The sequence below is a fragment of the Canis lupus genome, chromosome 33 (genome assembly GCF_003254725.2).
Source record: "Canis lupus dingo isolate Sandy chromosome 33, ASM325472v2, whole genome shotgun sequence".
Lineage (NCBI taxonomy): Eukaryota > Metazoa > Chordata > Mammalia > Carnivora > Canidae > Canis > Canis lupus.
The window spans coordinates 26027793-26051400 of NC_064275.1; the positions used below are offsets into that span (position 1 = coordinate 26027793).

At 37.9% G+C, this 23608-nt stretch overlaps 1 protein-coding gene and 1 pseudogene across 5 annotated transcripts in view; both read right to left on the reverse strand.

Annotated features, from left to right (window-relative positions):
* The window catches only part of HSPBAP1 (HSPB1 associated protein 1), a 64421-nt gene that overhangs the window by 33929 nt on the left and 6884 nt on the right, over nucleotides 1-23608 (reverse strand). For 2 of the 5 annotated variants that reach the window (XM_035709863.2, XM_025475160.3), the window contains exons 2-3: nucleotides 12731-12916; nucleotides 2078-2259 (exon numbers count right to left, since the gene is read on the reverse strand). In XM_035709863.2, the coding sequence (XP_035565756.2) occupies nucleotides 2078-2259; nucleotides 12731-12916 (368 nt within the window). Of the gene's footprint in view, nucleotides 1-2077; nucleotides 2260-4449; nucleotides 4574-12248; nucleotides 12339-12730; nucleotides 12917-23608 lie in introns of those variants that run through there. The other 3 variants (XM_035709864.2, XM_035709865.2, XM_035709866.2) reach the window with 3 other exon arrangements.
* On the reverse strand, nucleotides 3050-3148 carry LOC112641739 (U6 spliceosomal RNA; annotated as a pseudogene).

A 23608-nucleotide genomic window follows, 5' to 3' on the forward strand; every position in this document is an offset into this window, starting at 1 on the left:
AGTGCTGTTATGCCTGGGCTGAGACATTCATGCAAGGTAGAGTGAGCCCAGACTCAGCAGACATGGAAGTCCTTACCCCTAGCTGTGGGGTCATAAAGAACTAAATATATTTTGGACCCAATGTATGCATACACTGCAGCAGTTAAAGCCTGCAGGACAGACTGCAAGGGTTACCTTTTCTTAGCTGTGGAATTTCAGAAAATGTTTACGTCTCTGTGCCTCTTTTTTCTTAAAACAGGAGTAATTATTATAATGTGATGATTACAAATGTAAACTTAGAAAAGCACTAAGTATAAGAAGTACTTGATAAATATTGCTATTATACAATGTTTTATCTGAAACACACAGTAAAAAAGTACTAGTCTATCTACAGGATGGGTGAGAGTATAAGAAAGACAAAAGACTCTAAAAGTGAACTATGATATCTAAAAATTCCAGGGTTAAAGATTCTTAAAGTGATCACAGATAGTGTTATAAGAAAAAAATTATCTCAAAAACTATCATTTAAAAATAAGTAAATAGTGGATTTGGTATAGACTTTGGATTCAGAAAGCATCTACTGAGTTTTTTTTTTTTTAAAGATTTATTTATTTATTCATGAGAGACACAGAGAGAGAGAGATAGAGGCAGAGACACAGGCAGAGGGAGAAGCAAGCTCCATGCAGGGAGCCTGACGTGGGACTCGATCCTGGGTCCCCAGTGCTAAACTGCTGAGCCACCTGGGCTGCCCATACTGAATGTTTTCAAAGGTGATGCATTCTTTCATAGTTATGAGAATACAAATTTATTCTCAACTAACAATTCTGAGACAAGTGATATGTTTTTCCTTTTTAATAAAAAGCAAAATTTAAGTAACTATTTAAAACAATTGTTAAAGTTACAAAGTATTGATCACTGTATTATAATAACTATGTAAACCTCAGCATCTATATCTTAACTCAAAGTGAAAAAGAAAAATACAGGCTGAATGGAAAAGGAAATAGGTGTGGGGATTAGGAGCACTGGGCGATCTATGGGATGCTGAATCACTATACTGTATACCCATAGTGAACATTATACTGTATATGAACTAACTTGAATTTAAATAAAACTTAAAAAAAAAAAAGTCTAAGGACTATCAGTCTATGTAAAAGGCAAGTCCAGAGAGGGGGTGATGATGACAGGCAAGAGGAGAGCAGTACAGGAGGCTGAGTAGTGGGAGCATGACAGCCTGCAGCGAGGGTGAAATACTTCTATGGACAAAGGATCAGACGTAGAATAAAGGACTCTAGAGCCCTGACCTGATTGTGGGTAAGGCAGAGTCATCCAAACAGCTTCCTGGAACTATGCCCATCCTGCCTCATGCCTAACACCCACACAGAAACCAGAAGAGGGAATTTGTGAAATCACCCCACAAAATAAGCTGGCAGTTTGAGTAGAAAACACTTAAAAGAGGATATAGTAGTCAGCAAATTCTGCTGTCAGTTATGTCAACACATGACAAAGAATTTCCACATTCTTACTTCTGCAAGCACTCCCATACTTCTGCAGGACTTCTGCAATCAAATACCAGGAGCCCAGCACTCTCTGCCTCAGGCCATAAAGCTGTACTAACCCCCCAGAGCAGGGACGGATGGCAACAGCTGCAGCCTGGGAAGACTCCAGGATTTCACGAATGCGTCTTCGTGTAATCATCAGTGCTGTACTTCCCTCTGCCTCACTAACAGAATAAAAACTTCTATGTAGGTCAGGAGGAAAGAAAGTTCTATACACAATCTATGCTTCCCATATGCTCCAAACTAGTTCAGGCACTGTTTGCAGGCAAATGAGAAAGTGTGTCAGAAGTTTGGGGAGTAGGAAAATAGTGACAAGGCTGCTCATCCATGTGAGCCAAACTTTATACTTCTCCTGAGCAAATCTTTTAACTTGAGTGGATAAAATATTTAAGACTTGCAGGGTCTACTTTTGAGAGGAGATGACAGTGAAGGAATAAGGTACCAGAGAGGTTCTAATTTGTGATCTATTCTTAAGAATAAATTATTACCATGATTAAAAGGAATAAATTATTACCATGATTAAAAGGAATGTATTGACTTACCTGGAAAATATCTGTCTTGTCGTCAAATAGGCTGATAAAATATTTATAGTCAGCGTAAGCCCAGAATTTGGAATGGTCATAATCTCTAAATGGTCCAGAAATAGTAGACTGGTTACAGTTCCAGGTCAGAAACTCTTCAAGTGTAGCTTCTACATAAGCACATGTTGTTTCAAACTGAGGAACTGCAATATAAAAGAATCCATCCAACTTTTAAATGTATACTAAACACAATTTCCAAATATTGTTTTCTTAAAATGAAGATAATTTCAACCAAAAAATGTTAACTATCATTTAACATTAATCAAAAATTAATTCTGCACTTGCTATATAATTAGAACCATCTACAACACCCACAACATTGATGATTTAACAAAGATAAAAAACAATGTTTTAACCTTATGATTAAAGACTGACTACCCTTAGTAAAGCCTGATTCAGTAATCCAGTGGTATCCCTTAGATTAATCTTCCAAGACCTTTTCAAAGGTCTGTGAGGTCTAAACTATTTTCACAGTAATACTTGGATATTTCTCATTCTCATTCTTTCATGAGCGTATAATGGAGTTTATCCAGAAGCTACATGACATTAGTTGATGTCACTGCTCTGCAACTAGTGGAATACGTGCTTATGTTCTTGTATTTTTAAAATGTCTCAGTTTTTTATTTTAATTTTTATTTATTTATGATAGTCACACAGAGAGAGAGAGAGGCAGAGACATAGGCAGAGGGAGAAGCAGGTTCCATGAACCAGGAGCCCGATGTGGGATTCAATCCCGGGTCTCCAGGATCACACCCTGGGCCAAAGGCAGGCACCAAACCGCTGCGCCACCCAGGGATCCCGAAATGTCTCAGTTTTAATTTATAATTTGGTAATAAGCATCACTGGACATAATCCATACTGACAAAGGCTTATGGGTGAACTCAGTAATTTTTTTTTAAAGGTACAGCATTTATTGCATTTCCAAATATTACAGAAAATATGGACTGCTTCATGAAGTTGCATGCCATCCTTGTACAGGGGCCATGCTGATCTTCTCTGTACTGGGGAATTCAATACTTTTTAAGTGCAAAGGGATCCTGAGACCAAAAAATGTGAGAGCTACTTCTTCAGATTAAAAAGAAAGTAGTGACAAAAGTCTTTTGAAAATTTTCCAACTTTATACTGTGCATATATCAAACATAGTTCCTCAGAATCATTAAGTGGCCAATGGTAACTTAAAGTCTGTTCATTTATTCATTAACTCATTTATTTCAGAATCATTTATTAAGTACCTAATTTGTAACTAGCACTGTGCTCAGGCTTGTGGGAACATAAAAGAGAGAGGTGGTAATATTCTTGAGTTGAGAATATATTTAGACAAAGATAAAGCTTTAGCCCGAATAATAGGAAATTTGAGGCATTACATAATTAAATGAAAAATGTGCCATGGACACATAGGAAGAGGCAAAGACCCAGAGATGTAGGTTGATCAGGAAAGCTCAGAGAGAAGTCTACTGTCTATCGAGAATGGTTTGTTATTATGGGTATGCCTTTGTTTATCCAAGAACTATTCTTCTAAATAGTGATAAAATGAAAGTTTTTTGGTAATAAGCAAAATATTTTAAATGCGTATGGGGAATGAATATTCAAGAAATCTGATTATGACCAGCGTGAAATTGTTTTAAGTGATATAGATCTTCTGCTTGTAAGTCAGCACAATGCCTAAAACATAGCAGATGCTCAGTAACAGGCTCTAATTCTGATTCTTACATTTACTTGAGGCCCTTCAAAAGTTAGCTGAATTAGTAGTAAGAGGAGAAGGTTATTCAGACTCTTTTTTCAACAGCTTTTATCTCTTCCCTCCACTTCTGCCTGAACTGCCTAGGATTATCTTAACCATCTTTTCCCCCCTCCTCTCTTTTTCCTATGACCTCAGAAAGGTGGAGAAGTAATAGAGGGGAGAGTGTGTGTCAAAGAGCCATCCTAATTCATCTACTTCCACAATTTGTCATCTGACTTTGAGAAGGAAAACTTTACAGGAGCATGTTTATCTAAAAGATAAAAATCTGCAATATTTAAGAACTATTTATTTAATTAAGAACTATTTGACGATTTTTGAGAAACACACAGAACAGCTGCCACTCGGTAACCCATCAATACATATACGTTCTTAATATTATCAACATTATCATTAAGCATTTACCCAACAATATAGGAATACACACAAACAAAAACCCATGTGGCAAGAAAGCTGCATGGTTCTGGGAAACAGGAGTCATTTTATAGTCATTTCAGTAAGCTCCAATGGAAGCCTGAAGATATTACACTGTCTTATGAGTTTTTAGTTCATAAAATTCAATCCAACTGATCGAACTGAATACTAAAGCCATTACTTGAGACACTTATCCCTGGGGGGTACAGTAGGAGGCCAGTTTTCACAGGCATGTCTGCATTGCAGCCTCATCAGGGGACTTTGTTCTCTGTCACAGCAAGTTCTGTACTTTAAAAAATGAAAACCTAAAAGGGCAAAAATTACATATGAGAACTGTTACTGTCAGGAGAAAATTACAATGAATGGAATGAATGTAAATGACAGACTTTTACATTTACAGTGATTTCAAAATAGAATCTTTTGAATTTTTCCTTCCTGGAAGTAGCACGCAAAAGGTGTTGTTTTCAGTTCTGTTATCACGACAATTTCTTTCTGGGTAGTACAGTTGTTTTTCTTAGTTTATTTTCTGCAATGCAATTATTCCTTTCTAACTTCATTATTATTGTTCTTTCATTTAACATTGAAGTAGCTCAGGCAGCTGCAATTTTCATCCCACTTACTGTCAACATGTTAGGTTAAGAAGCAGCTCAACTAAGCTCAGGATTTGGAAGTAGTGTGTAAGTTGAACTTGCTTCTTTTTTTTTTTTAATTTTTATTTATTTATGATAGTCACACAGAGAGAGAGAGAGAGAGAGAGAGAGAGAGGGCAGAGACACAGGCAGAGGGAGAAGCAGGCTCCATGGACCGGGAGCCCAACGTGGGATTCGATCCCAGGTCTCCAGGATCGTGCCCTGGGCCAAAGGCAGGCGCTAAACCGCTGCGCCACCCAGGGATCCCTGAACTTGCTTCTAACTCTCATAAAAGGGAGTCCTAAAATATTTTTTTGCAGAGCAGGGAAACAAATATTTCTCCATTTTGTTAGACTTCCTCATTTTTCAAGCAAGAAAACACTGCATGAAATGTAGGTACTTTTGACCATCACTGCATACTTAGGCTTATTTCTACAACTGCTTTTCCCAAATTACTGGGCCAGCTGAGGTATAGTATTGCCACTGGGCACCTATGATCCAAATGAATTTGATTCAGAATGGTTTCTTTTTTTTAAAGATTTTATTTATTTATGAGAGACACAAAGAGAGAGAGAGAAAGAGGCAGAGATACAGGCAGAGGGAGAAGCAGGCTCCATGCAGGGAGCCCAATGTGGGACTTGATCCGGGTCTCCAGGATCACACCCTGGGCTGAAGGCAGCACTAAACCACTGAGCCACCAGGGCTGCCCAGATCCAGAATGGTTTCAAAGAGCTATGAGATGTCATTATCTGCTTCCTAAAACAAACTAAGAGAAACACACAATATTATTATTATCGCAAGCATTCTAGAAAAACTCAAACCAAGACCTTAAACAAAAATAAGAAATACATTCAATAGGAAATTAACAAGGTTATCACTGATTGTAAGATCAAATGCCTGTCACCCTAGAAAACACACAAGAACAAACTAAAAACCTACATACACCAATAAATGGCTGGATAAAAAATACACATACAAAAATAAACGGCTTTTTAAAATCTACCATCACAACTAGTTAGAAAAATTATAATACATAAAAATATTTTCCTTCCTAACAGCTTAAAAAGTTTATATTTATAATATTTTAAGAAATTTGTAGATCTATATGAAAACCCCAAGTCTTTTTACTGAGAGATAAAATGAACCTGCTAGGTGATAATGACATGTTCTTGCATAGGAAGATAACAGTATTATCACAAGGTAGATTCTTTCTGAATTAATTTACAGCACTTAATGAATTTTCACTTAAAATCTCAACAGGGGGCAGCTCCAGTGGCTCAGCGGTTTAGTGCTGCCTTCAGCCAGGGCCTGATCCTGGAGACCCAGGACTGAGTCCCACATCGGGCTCCCTGCTTGTAGCTTGCTTCTCCCTCTGCCTGTGTCTCTGCCCCCCCTCCCCTCTCTGCATCTCTCATGAATAAACAGTTAAAATCTTAAAAAAAAAATCTCAACAGGATTTGCTTAATATGAGTAATTATTTAGCTCTAAAATTCATTTAAAGGAATAAAATTCAGTAACATCTATGAGGAAGAGGATCAGGGAAGACAAGTTGTTCTTTCAAATATTAAACTATATATCAGTTGCTGAAATAGCATTTTAAAAATGTTTTACTGGCGGGATCCCTGGGTGGCTCAGTGGTTTAGCGCTTGCCTTTGGCCCAGGGTGCGATCCTGAAGTCCTGGGATCGAGTCCCGCGTCAGGCTCCTGGCATGGAGCCTGCTTCTCCCTCCTCCTGTGTCTCTGCCTCTCTCTCTCTCTCTCTCTGTCTATCATGAATAAATAAATAAATCTTTTAAAACAATGTTTTACTGGCTTCAAAACTGATAGCTCAATAGATGGTCCAAACATCTGTTGGTGCTGGAAGTTGTAAGAATACAGTAATATAATTAAGAGGATTTCAAAGTCGGTAGGGGAAAAAAGGATTATTCAGTAAACAATACTAAAATAAAAGGTACGGTTATTTCCAGCTTAACTAAAAAAAGTCAGTGAACATCATATATCAAAATAAATATGGAAAGGATAAAGAGTAAAATGTAAAAAGGAAATCAAGCTATTAGAAGAAAATATTAAGATATTTATTTTCAAGATACAGAAGGGAACTTCTAAGTAAAGAATAAAATGTTAGTGAAATAATAGTTCATTGGACTATATAAAATATCAGCAGATTTTTTCTAAAAAAAGATAAATCTCAGGGCTCCTGGGAGGCTTAAGCGTCTGCCTTAGGCTCAGGTCATGATCCCAGGGTCTTGGGATCAAGCCCCACATCAAGCTGCCTGCTTAGCGGGGAGCCTGCTTCTCCCTCTGCCTCTGCCCTTCCCATCCACACTCCCAGCTCATGTTTTCATGCACTCTCTCAAGTAAATAAATAAAATCGTATCTTTTTCTTTTTAAAAATATTTTATTTATTTATTCATGAGAGACATGGAGGGAGAAAGGCAAAGACACAGGCAGAGGGAGAAGCAGGCTCCATGTAGGGAGCCCGACATGGGATTCGATCCTGGGTCTCCAGGATCATGCCCTGGGCTAAAGGCGGTGCTAAACCACGGAGCCATCCGGGCTGCCCAATAAATAAAATCTTAAAAAAAAAAAGAAATTAAAGACAAATCTTGGTTTGGGCAACGGAGTGGCAAAACAGACACCCTTGCATGTTCTGAAAAGAGAGTAAATGGAAACTACTTTTCTGCAAAGCACTCTGCCACAGGTACCAAAAGCCTTCATTCTTTTACTCCACAAATATCTGAGTGCCATTAGGTGCTCAGCCCATGGCGAGGCCTGACCCTGGCCCTCACAAGGTAGCCTTCTTGAATGGAGGAGAGATAGTAAACAGTTATTTACTTACAGACTAACCACGTGATTCTGAGCTAGGGGCTACTGGGAAATACAAGGTACTCAGAGTTAACTGAGTAGCTGCACCTGATTCGGGAGGCAGAGGTATGTGATCAGTAAAGACCTCCATGACAAAATATTTGAGCAAAAATCTGAAGGAAGAAGAGGAGTTAACCAAGGAAAGCTGCAGTAAGGGAAAATGGGAAAGGAGAAAAGAATGGCTGGACTCTAGATGTAAAAGCCCTGAAGAAAGGAGAACCCAACCTCTGGAAATACAAAAGCTGAAAAAAAAAAAAAAATAAAAAAAATAAAAAAAGCTTGTTTGGCCCGAGCTCAGGGAGAGGGATTAAGCTGATGAGGCAAACAGAGATCTCTATACCACACACATATTTTGACCTTTAGCCTAAGGATTACGGAGGCCATTTAAGGGTTGTAAGCAGAAAAATAGGATGAGATCTGTTTTTTTAAAAAAACTGTTTCTGGTTTCAGTATGGAGCATGGCCTGGATAGGAAAGACAGGGGAGGGCAGCCCCGGTGGCTCAGCGGTTTAGTGCCGCCTTCAGTCTAGGGCGTGATCCTGGAGACCCGGGATCGAGTCCTACATCAGGCTCCCTGCATGGAGCCTGCTCCTCCCTCTACCTGTGTCTCTGCCTCTCTCTCATGAGTAAATTAAAAAAAAAAAAAAAAAGACAGGGGGTGCAGAGGGACTATGACAGACTACTGCAACCGTGTTGCTGAGAGAGAGCAGGGTGACCCCACCTGGAACGAGAGAAGGAGGTAGATGGTACATATTTAGGGTATAAGTCACAGGGTCACCAGACACCACTTACAGGGACAATCAGATGACTCAGAGGTTTCTGGTATAAGAAGGTTCATGCATCATGCTGCTTACTCATAACATTTATACCCTTTGACCCAGTCATTCTCTTTCTAGGAATCTATCCTAGGAAAATCATCAGAAACTTGAACAAGATTTATTTTCAAAGATGCTCACTTACAATCTTATTTATAAATTTGAAGCTTCCAAGTAATCTAAATAGAAAAAATTTAATTACGATACTAACATACAACAGAGTATTAGCCCTTTATTTTTTATTTATTTATTTTTAAAGATTTTATTTATTTATTCATGAGAGACACAGAGAGAGAGAGAGGTGGAGAGAGAAGCAGGCTTCATGCAGGGAGTCTGACTTGAGACTCGATCTTGGGTCTCTAGGATCAGGCCCTGGGCTGAAGGTGGCACTAAACTGCTGAGACACCCGGCCTGCCCAAGTATTAGCTCTTTAAAAACCACATTTAACATCAAGAGAAGGGCACCTGGGTGGCTCAATGGTTAAGCATCTGCCTTAGGATCAGGTTGTGATCCCAAGGTCTGGGATCAAGTCCTGCCTGCAGCAGACTCCCTGCAGGGAGCCTGCCTCTCCCTCTCCCTATGTCTCTGCCTCTCTCTCTGTGTCTCTCATGAATAAATAAAAATAAAAATAAAAAAAGTCCTAAGTCTGATAAAGGTCTGATATCCAGAATATATAAAGTCCCCTACACACAGTGGTTTGACTTAATGATTTTTTGACCTTATGATGGTGTGAAAGTGATACATATTCAGTAGAAACTGTACTTGAAATTTTGAATTTGGATCTTTTCTCTGGCTAGTGATATGCACTATGATACTCTCTTGTGATGCTGGACAGTGGCAACAAGCAATAGATCTCAGCCAGACCATTACAAGGGTAAACAACAGATACACTTGCAGCCATTCTGTACCCATATAATCATTCTGCTTTTCACTTTCACTACCATATTCAATTACATGAGCTATTCAATACTTGATCAAAATGGCTTTGCGTTAGATGATTTTGCTCAACTGTAAGCTAGTAAGTATTCTGAGCACATTTAAGGTAGGCTAGGCTAAGCTATTACATTTGGTAAGTTAGGTGTATTATTATTATTATTTTTTTAGATTTTGTTTATTTATTAGAGAGAGAGCACGAGCAGGCAGAGGGGTGAAGGGAGACAGAGACTTCTCACTGAGCAGAGAGCCTGATTCAGGGGTTGATTTCTAGTACCCCAGGATTATGACCTGAGCTGAAGGCAGACGCTTAACCAACTGAGTCACCCAAGTGCCCAGTTAGGTGTATTAAATTTCAAATTTGATTTGAAATATTTTCAATTTATGATGAGTTTATCAAGACTTAATCCCATCATAAGTTGAGGAAGATCTGTAAAGATTTTTTTTTTTAAAGATTTTATTTATTTATTCATGAAAGACACTGAGGAGAGAGACAGGCAGAGACATAGGCAGAGGGAGAAGCAGGCTCCATGCAGGAAGCCTGATGTGGGACTTGATCCCAGGACTCCAGGATCACACCCTGGGCCAAAGGCAGGCACTAAACCACTAAGCCACCCAAGGATTCCCTGTAAAGATCTTTTTTAAACTCAACAACAAAAAGACCAAAAAACCCGTTCAAACCAAAAACCACCTCAATTAGAAAATGGGCAAAGGACTCAAATAGACATTTTTCCGAAGACATACACATAGTCAGTAAACACATGAAAAGATGCTCAATATCATTAGTCATTAGGGAAATGCATATCAAAACCATTATGAGGTAACACTTCACACCCACTAGGATAGCTGGAATAAAAAATTGGTAAGTATTGGCAAAGATGTAGAGAAATTAAAACCCTCATACATTGGGGTAGGAATGTAAAATGGTTCAGCTGCTTTGGAAAACATTTTGGCAGTTCCTTAAAAGGTTAAAAACAGGGATCCCAGGGTGGCTCAGCAGTTTAGCACCGGCCTTCTGTCCAGGGCGTCATCTTGGAGTCCCGGGATCAGGTCCTACATCAGGCTCCCTGCATGGAGCCTGCTTCTCCCTCTGCCCATGTCTCTGCCTCTCTCTCTGTGTCTCGTGAATAAATAAATAAAACCTTAAAAAAAAAAAAAAAGGTTAAATACAGAGTTACTGTAGGACTCAGCAATCCCCCTTCTAGGTATAAACCCAAGAGAAATGAAAACATATATCCATATAAAAAAACTTGCTCATAAATGTTCATAGCAGCATTATTCATAATAGCCAAAAAGTGGAAACAACCCACATGTCCATCGACTGATGAATGGATAAACAAAACGTGATATGTATATATAATGGAGTATTATTCAACAATAAAAAGAAATGAAGTACAGATTTATGCTACAACTTAGATGAATCTTGAAAATATGCTACGTGAAAGAAGCTAGAAAATATGCTATATGAAAGAAGCTATACACAAAAGCCATGTATTGAATGATTCTGTTTATATGAAATAGGCAAATCTATAAGAACAGAAAGGTTGTCAGGGAGTAAAGTGGAATGGAGAGTGACCGCTTAAAGGGTACTGGGCTTCCTTATGGGGTGATGAAATGTTCTGGAATTAGATAGTGATGATGGTTGCACAACATCATGCATATGTTAAAAGCACCGAACTGTACACTTTAAAATGATAAATTTTATGTTATGTGAATTGTACCTATTTAAAAAAAAATTATCTTTAGTAAAAACAGAGCAGTTGCTCACAACTGCAGAGAACTTCTACTTTCTTTTTCTCTTATGTTTAAGTATTAGCTTGAAAATGTCAAATCACTGTACCTCATCTAGAAAATAGGCTTATAATAGAACCATTCTAAGAGATTTTGAAGAAGATTAAAAGAATTAATACGTATAAAGCACTCAGAAGAGTGCCTGACACAATAGCTCTCAATAACTATTAGCAATTAGTAGTCATGCTGTATTTGGAGTCTAACCAGGGTATGAAAAAAATTATAGCTCCTATTTATCTCAAAATTATTGTCTAATAGACATCTCAGTGGATGGGAGATTTATTTGACTAAAATCAAGGAAGTAAGAGCATAGGCTGAGTTTTTATGGGCCTTTTGCCAGTCTAGCATTTAATTTTAAAACACAGTAAGATTTTGATCTGTGATTAGAATGAGATTTTAAAGAGTTTTGCTTATTAATCCTACTGTTTCTGCCATGAGTACAAGGGGGTTCTAGATACCAAAAACCAAAAAAAAAAAAAAAAAAAAAAAAAAATAGATACCAAAAACCAAATAACTCTTGAGAGATACATGAGAAGGTCAACAGGAGAAAAAGAAGCTTGGAGAAGCTAGAGGGAAGCTGGGTAATTTTCTAGTTCCTTCTGGGTTAAAATTAAATGCTAGACTGGCAAAAGGCCCATAAAAACTCAGCCTGTGCTCTTACTTCCTATATTCATAGAGCTACTTCACAGCAATGCTTCAAACACTGTGAAATTGTAGACTACCAACCTTGCCCATATTTAAATAGAAGTTAAACACTTCTAAAGCCATTCAATGGTTATGGATTCCTTTAAACAGCACTCTTTCCTTTTACTATTTTTAGAATTAACAGCAACTGCTTTATCTGACTATAAGGCAAAATATCAAAATGTTACAAGTCTCCAGAGAAAAAGAAGAGGCTGGCAAATTCTAATTGCTTAAAAGGATGAAAAGAAAGACAGCTTTACATACTTTTCATATTGATGCAGAACCACAGAGGTCAGGCGGCTGATGGAGCAGAGATAAAATTACAACCAGGAGCAAGCAGTATATATATAGTGCCTGAAGCCACAAATAAAAGGACACATTCTACATGAGTAAAAAGCAAAAGGGACTATAAGCTTGGTAATAATCTTTTTCAGTCATAGGGGAACATAAATAATAGCACGTTAACAAATATTAAGTTTTCTACCACATTCAGTGAACCATGATACATGAACAAAGTTGTAAGGCTATCAATTGCATAAGGTTATCAACTACAGGCATAGTATATTAAAAAAAAAAAAAAAAGTCTTAACACAAACTGTTCTCCTAAAACCTCCAATAAAACTTTCCCATCTGCAAATGGTCAAAAACAGGATTAGAAATAAAGGATTCTCTAGACATAAACCACTGCTAAGAATGTGGGAATGCTACTGAAGAGATGTTATTATTATGATGACTTGTAGTCCTACCTGTATCTGTTCTTTTCATTCCCATCCTGAACCGGATCTGCTTGTCGTGAAGGACCTCAGAAAGGTGTTTAGCAGTCCAGTGGTGTGCTGGCCAATCAAAAGCCATGTTACAGAAGACTGCAGGTTGTTGTAAAGACATTATAATTTCTTTTGCTTTCTCTGGTGTAAAAGGTTTGACACGTTCACCTGGGGAGAGAAATAGAGTGATAACTATAAAGTTATTTCATGTAATATGAAGGAAAAATAGCTAGTATCATTTCTATTACGGTAAATCTTTCTATGCAATTATACTACATTTTATACTTCGTTTATTACTATTTACATATTTAACCCCAAAAACCATAATTCTTAAGTGATATATTTTTTTTAAGATTTTATTTATTTATTCATGATAGACATGGGGGGGGTGGGCAGAGACACAGGCAGAGGGAGAATCAGGCTCCATGCTGGGAGCCTGATGCGGAACCCGATCCTGGGACTCCAGGATCATACCCTGGGCCAAAGGCAGGCGCTAAACCACTGAGCCACCCAGGTATCCCCTTAAGTGATTTTTCTTATTAAATTTTAAGTGTTGGAAAATATTTATAATTTTCAATGTCAAAAAATGTTTTTTTTAATTTATTTTTTATTGGTGTTCAATTTACCAACATACAGAATAACCCCCAGTGCCCGTCCCCCAATCACTCCCACCCCCGCCCTCCTCCCCTCCTACCACCCCTAGTTCGTTTCCCAGTTAGCAGTCTTTACGTTCTGTCTCCCTTTCTGATATTTCCCACACATTTCTTCTCCCTTCCCTTATATTCCCTTTCACTATTATTTATATTCCCCACATGAATGAGAACATATAATGTTTGTCCTTCTCCGACTGGCTTACTTCACTCAGCATAATACCCTCCAGTTCCATCCACGTTGAAGCAAATGGTGGGTATTTGTCATTTCTAATAGCTAAGTAATATTCCATTGTATACATAAACCACATCTTCTTTATCCACTCATCTTTCGATGGACACCGAGGCTCCTTCCACAGTTTGGCTATCGTGCACATTGCTGCTATAAACATCGGGGTGCAGGTGTCCTGGCGTTTCATTGCATCTGTATCTTTGGGGTAAATCCCAACAGTGCAATTGCTGGGTCGTAGGGCAGGTCTATTTTTAACTCTTTGAGGAACCTCCACACAGTTTTCCAGAGCTGGCTGCACCAGTTCACATTCCCACCAACAGTGCAAGAGGGTTCCCTTTTCTCCACATCCTCTCCAACATTTGTTGTTTCCTGCCTTGTTAATTTGCCCCATTCTCACTGGTGTGAGGTGGGATCTCATTGTGGTTTTGATTTGTATTTCCCTGATGGCAAGTGATGCAGAGCATTTTCTCATGTGCATGTTGGCCATGTCTATGTCTTCCTCTGTGAGATTTCTCTTCATATCTTTTGCCCATTTCATGATTGGATTGTTTGTTTCTTTGGTGTTGAGTTTGATAAGTTCTTTATAGATCTTGGAAACTAGTCCCTTTATCTGATATGTCATTTGCAAATATCTTCTCCCATTCTGTAGGTTGTCTTTGAGTTTTGTTGACTGTATCCTTTGCTGTGCAAAAGCTTCTTATCTTGATGAAGTCCCAATAGTTCATTTTTGCTTTTGTTTCTTTTGCCTTCATGGATGTATCTTGCAAGAGTTACTATGGCCGAGTTCAAAAAGGGTGTTGCCTGAGTTCTTCTCTAGGATTTTGATGGAATCTTGTCTCACATTTAGAACTTTCATCCATTTTGAGTTTATCTTTGTGTCTGGTGCAAGAGAGTGGTCTAGTTTCATTCTTCTGCATGTGGATGTCCAATTTTCCCAGCACCATTATTGAAGAGACTGTCTTTCTTCCAATGGATAGTCTTTCCTCCTTTATCGAATATTAGTTGACCATAAAGTTCAGGGTCCACTCCTGGGTTCTCTATTCTGTTCCATTGATCTATGTGTTTGTTTTTGTGCCAGTACCACACTGTCTTGATGACCACAGCTTTGTAAGTACAACCTGAAATCTGGCATTGTGATGCCCCCAGATATGGTTTTCTTTTTTAAAATTCCCCTGGCTATTCGGGGTCTTTTCTGATTCCACACAAATCTTAAAATAATTTGTTCTAACTCTCTGAAGAAAGTCCATGGTATTTTGATAGGGATTGCATTAAACGTGTATATTGCCCTGGGTAACACTGACATTTTCACAATATTACTTCTGCCAATCCATGAGCATGGAATATTTTTCTATCTCTTTGTGTCTTCCTCAATTTCTTTCAGAAGTGTTCTATAGTTTTGAGGGTATAGATCCTTTACATCTTTGGTTAGGTTTATTCCTAGGTATCTTTTAAAAAAGGCTTTCCACTATATTTAAATTTTTAAAGACACCATTTTTTGAAAATTGCATTTCCTAAATAGAGGCTTATATATGAAATGCTGATGGGACTACTCTAGAACTAGAGCTGCTGGAGTCAGGAATAATTCTACTTGTCAAATATCATGTGTTTACCCCAAAAGACTACTGAATTCCTATATCAGTCAAAGGGGTGGGGAATGATTGTTTTCATTTCAAGATTTAAAAAGATAAAAGATATACTATGACAGGTATCAATGTTAATCATTGACATCAATTGTATCTATAAACAGTATAAGGGATATGTAAAAATAAATTTTGTGACTGAGTACTTCAATAAATTTCACAGAATCATAGACTGTAAATCCTGGGTTGGATGGTAATGATAAGTATTTGCTAAATAAAAGAACAAGTAAGTTTCTCCTTAAAGACATCTTAAAATGGAAGTTTTTTTTGGGAAAGTCAAAACATGCTTCATACTGATTCCTGATACATATGCATATATCATTAGCATATGATTCTCTAAATTTATGATTCTCTAGAATAATCAGCTAAAGCCTCTAATTCATTAACTATTCTTAAGGCTTGTTTTTAAAGAAAATGAAAAACTTTAAGTCAACTTGGCCTCTTTTCTTAGACAAGGGCAAACACTCAGAATCCTTCCCCTAAAACTTTGATGAAAGTAAGCAAGACATTTGAGGACAGTCTGTCACTGTCTACACATTCAGGGCTCCCAGGTGAGGAGACATGTGGACATTCAAGAGGGGAAAGGCAATAGATGCCCTGGGTGGCTGGGTGGGGCTATGTGGAGGGAGGAAGAGAGAAGGCACCCTTGGGCCCCCAAGTAAATGAAGCCCCAAGTTCATAGGTAAGTGCTGAAGAGCCTGTAAGGGAAACAGGATGTGACCAGGAGCAAAATTTTCTATCTTTCCTTGAGATTCTTGTTTTCAACTTTTGACATGCTTGATAAATTCACATTAGGGGTCTAGACCCATACTCGCTGATAAATATAAGTACAAGGTTACCTGGATCATGATACACCAAATCTTCCTGGACTTGGAGTGTCTGGATTCCATGTACATGGAAAATAGACAAGCTGCATTTTTATTATATATTTTGTAAGTTTTGCTAGACTACAAGAAACTGTAATACATTCAAGATAACACTCTGTTGTTTGTGGCATGTAAATTAGTACTATCCTCTGGCAAACAACTGGAAAAGTGAAGCAGAAATCTCAGATAACCACCCATTAATCTAGTAACTCCTGTTATAGGAATTTGCTTTTAACAAAATCATCATCAGCTACATGCATATTTATAATATATACGTATACACATAAAATATCTACTACCATAATATAAAAACTAAAAATATAAACAGCTTAATATCTAAAACTAGAAAAATATTTACTGAATATTACTAAATATTATGTAAATTTTTCCCATGGTACATTATACCCATCAGCAATAAAAATGAGGGCTATGTAGAAATGTGTGAAGATGTAGAGACTGGAACTGACTCAGAGCTACTGTACTAGCCAAGTAAGAAGTATTACAGTAAGGCCCTGAACAGCAAGGGGTGGCAGTAAGGAAGGCAGAGATGGTGGAGATATAGAAATACTAAGAGATTAATATCAAAGACTATTACAAACAAAGACATGTGGGGTGGGAGGAAGATGGCAGCCATAAGGGAGACTGAGGGTTTCTAGACTTTGTGACTTGACATAAAAAAAAGTTAGGAGCAGCAGCTCATTCTGGAGGGAAGATGAAGAGTTTGGTTTTGAACATCATCATCATCATAATATATTTCCTTTACCATTTGCCATTTACATACATGAAAACTGCTCATCTGATCTCTAAGAAACCTATAAAACATAGGCAAAGAAGGCATATCATTTCCATTATCCAAAGGAAGAATAGGAAGCTCAGATGTCAAAGTTTAACACATCAGTGATGACCTGGAACTACAGGTTAGGTTCCCTGATTCCAAGTCCAGTGCTCTTTCTACTGCATAATCCTGCTTCCAGAGAATTCAAACTGTGGGACCTATACTAGCATTACAGACTCAGGAGAGAGAGTGTAATCTGGAAAGAGAATTAGTTTGGGAAAGCTGTAGACCCATTCATGGATAATAAATCCATGTGTGCGTTGGAGAGAGGGAATGTTGTGGTTTGTCCCCATGGGCAGGGAGTGGTGGGGTAATACCTGTAGTAGACACTGCTAGTTGCCTACCTTATCCAATACCACTCTCTCTCTTCTTCCTTACTAACACAACTCTGGACAACGAGTGTGGCTGAAAAATTACAATTCCTACACTTCTGTGCAGATACAAGTGGCCAGAGATATATCTGGAAGCTGCCAAGTCAGTCTTTTTGCTCTCAACCTTCTCTCTTATATTTTGCCTGGAAAACAGACATAATGGTTAGCCACCTTGAGAGATCAAAGAGAGGACCAGGGGGCCCCTGGCTGGCTCAGGTGGTAGAGCATTTAACTCTTGATCTTGGGGTTGAGAGTTAGAGCCCCACATCGGGCATAGAGATTACTTCAAAAATAAAAAAATAAAAAAGGCCCAGGAAATTGCAAACCTCAGCTGAAAGAATGCAAAAATGTCCATCTTTGTGCCACTGAACCAATACCAGCAAAATTCTGCCTCCTAAATCCTTTCACATATAAAAATTAATTCTTATAGTCAAGACTGTTACTAGTTCGTAACAAGGTTTAACACCTTGCCTTCTGAGGCTATTGTTTTCAAGGACAACCATATTACCTCTATAAAATATTCTGTGACTTACACTGAATGAATAATGGCTGGTCTGACCTTGTAGTAATTCTTTCAGTTCTATAGTTGAAAAATATTCAAACTTTGAGGACTTTGTTTCTAGAACTTTGAAGGGCAGAGAAAAAGAGAAGCACCAGTCCTTTTGGGGCAGGGATTTATTTATTCAGGCTTATTTTAATGAGAGGCAATAAATCTGGCTTTCAACATTCCCCAAAGAGTTCTCGTACTTGGGTAAGATATATATCTTGCCACCCTTCCACAAATAATACATGGTCATTAGTAACGCATGAGTAGTGTTCAAAGAAATATTTTTTTCCTCTAGCGTATGCCTTTTAAAACAGTATTTAATCATCTGACTTAAAAATCAGAGACATCCCAGAAGTTAAATAGGAGACCCTAAAAACTAAAATTTGCTGAGAAAGCACCTGGCCCAGTGACTGGGATGTATTAAATGCTCTAACATTGGCTAAATGAATAAAAAGTGTTATAAAAGTGTGTGTAGAGCAGAGCAAGAGGATGCTCACCATAACAAGAAATTAGCATATTTACAGAATCTCAAGCCTATCAATGAAATAAAACAATCAGCTGGTTGTGAGATAAAAGTAATTTGGTTTCTGATAGTTTAATCAACAATGAACTGCGCCATTAAATTAACAAATTTAAGTGTTATAACTTCCCTTAAAGAAGAATGCAATCTACATGTATTAATTAAAGAGCCCAGGGATGCACTCTGTCACTCCAAGCCAGAAATATTTGCAAAGAGCTATAAAAAATCTGAAGCAATCTTGACAGCCTTTAAAGGATAAGTGTATTTGGGTCTAAACGTGAAGCAAGCAGCAATTTCTAATGAAATGACTTAGAAACTGCTGAAAAAAAGATTAGTGATCTTGGTGTTGCACAACAGTCTTTTCTCCCTCTAAATGTAACATGTTATTCAATTTATTACAGCTTTGGTTTCAACTAATTCTTTGGAGACCCGGAAACATGATCAAAAAGCAAACTGCCTTATTCTCAGCAATTTTTCCCTTTAATTAATGCAAACTGCAAAATAATTTGAAACCTAATTTCTCTGAATTTGTTAGCAATCTGCCTTCCATCAATTAATACCTGGGTTGTATTTGTATCTGAGATTTAGAATTCAAGATGAGAATAAGGAAAACTTACTAAGTTTCCAGAATTCATTCCTAATGATAGAACACAACTAAGACAAAGATCATGAAACGGAAATGAAATCATCTCTCATGTCTGGTATAATTTTAATAGAAATGTTAATAACTATAAGACTTTAATTAAATTTTATTAGATTTTACGACAATTTTTTTTTTTTTTTTGACAATCTTATTTAAAAGCTTTCAGAAGGGGCACCTGGGTGGCTCAGTCAGTTAAGACCCTTTGGCTGGGGTCATGATCCCAGAGTCCTGGAATCAAACCTCAAGTTGGGCTCTCTGCTCAGTGGGGAGTCTGCTTCTCTCTGCCTCCCCCTCCCTGCTTTTTTCCACTCTCTCTCTCAAATAAATAAAATCATTAAAAAATAAATAAAAGCTTTCAGAAGGTGACAGAAGAGTAGGTCACAAAACCAGGTCCTGGCATGGTGAGCTGAATTATTTCTAAATATATACATGTAAACCTATCACAGTTTCATCAATCTGACAACTCTGTATATACATAAAAGAAATTTAAAAACTTCTAGAATGGTAGATATTAAGGTAAAAAATAATGAACATCTCGGCCACATTAGAAAAACACAGATGGAATTATGCAAGTACTATTTAACAAAATACTATATTCGTACTAAGATCGAATGGTAAAACTAACACCACCAATGATACTTTCTTATTTTATCCGTCACTATTTTAAAAAGTCAGTACAAATCAAGAAAATTCCCCTAAAAGTTAATATAATGCTTAAGTAAAATGATGAGGGTTTAGTCATCAACACTTTGAACTTCAAGGTCTAGAAGGTGGTGCCACTGAAGAAACCATAACCAGAAGTATGGAGGCTGTTGCGACATTATCTTTCCAATACTAAGGCTTGGTGTGATAATGAACACCCAAGCAGGTTCAGACTGGGAGCAGAAGACAGTTACACATTGGACACTTAACAGCTTCTTCTTCCCATCCTCTTATGCTTGTAACTCTTGCCCAGTCAAGCCAGAAAATGATCTTCTCCTCCTTATTTTAATCCATTTATGAGCCAGAACTCATAAATAGTACTTATAAGTTCAAAAGTAGTACTGATCTTAAACTTCAAGGAAGAATAAATCTATATTTTAAGTGAAGTTAATTCTAGAAAGAATAGTGTCTCAGGCTAAAGTTCTTTAAAATGCTCCACAGTATCTTCAAAACTTCTACCAAAATGTTTCCATCTAGTTCTTCAGAATTCCACTAAGTAAATTTTCCACATTTTAAAATAAAATGGCTATTTTCTCCAACTATTCATCAAAAATATTCATCAGATTTTTTTTTTTAATTCATAAGAGAGACAGAGAGACAGAGACACAGGCAGAGGGAGAAGCAGGCTCCCTGGGAGAGTGTGATGCAGGACTCTATCCCAGGACCCCAGGATCACGACCTGAGCCAAACGCAGACACTCAACCACTGAGCCACCCACATGCCCCTCAACAGCAGATTCTTAAAAAGATTTGCATACTCATATTCATAGCTACACATTCGTAATAGCCAAAAGATGGAAGAAACCCAAACATCCATTGACACCATACAATGGAGTATCATTCAGCCTTAAAAAGGAAAGAAATCGGGGATCCCTGGGTGGCGCAGCGGTTTAGCGCCTGCCTTTGGCCCAGGGCGCGATCCTGGAGACCCGGAATCGAATCCCACATCGGGCTCCAGGTGCATGGAGCCTGCTTCTCCCTCTGCCTGTGTCTCTGCCTCTCTCTCTCTCTCTGTGACTATCATAAATAAATAAAAATTATTTAAAAAAAAAAAAAGGAAGGAAATCCTGTTATGTGCTACAACATGGATGATCCTTGAAGACATTATGCTAAGTGAAAAAAGCCAGTCACAAAGAGACCTACTGTATTACTCCACCTGCATGAGATACCTAAAGTATTTGACTTAACAGAAAACTAGAATGGCAGTTACCAGGGGCTGAGGGGTGGGAGAAAAGAGGAGTTGTTTACTGAGTCCAAAGTTACAGATTTGCAAGACAAAAAAGTTCTAGAACTCTTGTCTCATAATAGTGTAAATATACTTAACACCATTTACTCTTAAAAATAGTTAAGAGGATAAATTTTGTTGTTTTTTACCACAGTTAAAAAATTCAAAGTGTAATTTTTTTGGTGATATTTGTCCCTACCAAATATAAAGTACTTATCTACACATGAATTATATGTATGCTCTCACACGGAAATTCTTTACACAGACCTCTGCTTTTCTTTAAACTCTCTTGCCTCTTTCTGCCATGTTTTTTTTTTTTAGTGAGAAAAAAAAAATGACAGAGAGTATGGCATCTCCAACTGAGGAGGAGTACCCAAATAGGAATATCAGCTCTGTAAGTATAAAACTCAAACAACTCTGGAATGAGATATTTCTCTGGGAATGTCAACCACATCCAGTTATTTTACCATGAAAATGAGCTTATTTGGGAATAAAAGAGGAATTACAACTCAGGACAGGCAAACTGACTTTAGGAGGAAATTAGGCAGTTTTAAACAAAGGTTCATTGGAGAAGAACAAGAGTTGGAGGTTGTGGGAGTTTCTCATTGGCTGTGAGCAGTGGTTAGTGAGTTGTTGCTGGGGCAGGGAGGGATTTTTCCTTTTTTTATCTTTTTAATTTTTATTTATTCATGAGAGACACACAGAGAGAGGCAGAGACACAGGCAGAGGGAGACACAGGCAGAGGGAGACACAGGCAGAAGGAGAAGCAGGCTCCACATATAGGGAGCCTGGGGACCCCAGGATCACGCCCCGGGCTGAACGCAGGCACTAAACCGCTGAGCCACCCAGGCATCCAGATCTTCCTTTTCTTAAAAGCAGGAGATAAATTCCTAGAGAAAAAAGTATCCTGGCTTATCAAGTTAATTCTTATCTACCTTCCTCATGCTGATAATATAGGTTGCTGGGAGCACCGCATGTGCATGAGAGGTCCCCCTTAAGGGCTTCCCAACTCCATGTTAAATGTTTACTCATTTCAGGAAAGACTAGAAGAGTTGCTGAGTATATTCTTCTCTTCATTAAGGCATAAACCTGGCTACAATTAAAATTACCAGAGCTCAAGAGAAAGAAAGAACCTCAGTCTGAAAGGTAGCATCAGATTCAAAGAATTGCAATTTAAAAAAAACAAAAAGATTTTATTTATTTACTTATTTATTTATTTGAAAGAGAGAGAACAAGCAGGGGGAGAGGCAGAGGGAGAGGGAGAAGCAGGGTCTCCACTGAGCAGGGAGCCTGTTACAGGGCTCAAACCCAGGGCCCTGGGATCATGACCTGAGCCAAAGGCAGACACTAAACTGACTGAGCCACCCAAGCGCCCCAAAGAATTACAACTTTTAATTTCACTGAAAAGCTCCAACAATGTGTGATCCTATATCTCACACTCAGAATTTAAGTTGATTCTTAACATTAAGTAGTTTCATAGTTGTTGGCTGTTTTTTAAGAATCATTTTAGAGTGGTTTTAAGTTTACAATAAAATTGAGAAGGTACAGATTTGCCATATATCCCCTTCCCACAAATGCATAGGCTCCCTCATTCTCAACATCATTCACCAAAATGGTACATTTTTTTTTAACCAGGATAAACCTAAATTGACACAACATATTCACCCAAAAACCATAGTTTATCTGGTTCAGTGTTAAGTGTTGTACATTCTATGGACTTGAACCAAAATATAATGGCATATATCCACCATTATATTATCATACAGAGTATTTTCACTGCCCTAAAAATCCTCTGTGCCATTCATCTCATGTTTGTTGTTTTCCTTTTAGGAGGAAACAGATCTTTTTTTTTTTTTTTCAAGATTTATTTATTTTGAGAGAGAGCACATACACATGAAGGGTGGAGAATGCAGAGGGAGAGGGACAGAGAATCTCAAGCAGACTCCCTGCTGAGTTGCAGACCCTGAAACCCTTGAAATCAGACAGGATCTCACAACCTGAGATCATGACCTGAGCCAAAATCAAGAGTGCAACATTCAATCGACTGAGCTGTCCAGATGCCCCAAAGAAACAGATCATCTTATTGAAAAATAAAAAATGAACTTAAAGCTATAATAGCAGTAACATGGTTCTTTATTTTACATTTTTAAGGTCCCCTTTATTTTCAAATAAGCATTCCAATTTATTTGATTATCAACATGATCATGTTTTGCTTTTAATAACTTTCAAGTTGCTACTTAAAACAAAAAATATCACAGCCTTGAAGGCAAGACAATTACATTTCTATCCCAAGCTCAGCACAATGTTTGGCATAAACTGATGCTAAATAAATGTTTTCTGAATACACAATTCATTTTTAGCAATGTATATAAAATATTAAAACTAACCACTTGTTTTCTCTACTGCTGCAGAAGGAGCTCTTGAGCATAATCAGAAATAGTCTCAAAACAAAGGGCTCAGTTCCACAGTTTCATGCTCACCTCCACCAGGTCCCTTTCCTGGTCCCTGCATGTTAGTTATCACTAGTTGATGCCTAATCACTCTTGTCCCTTGAGCAACCATCCTATAGCTCTTCACTCTCAATCCCTAATACCTCCCTCTACTTCCTCACTATCTGTGGTGCCTTGCTC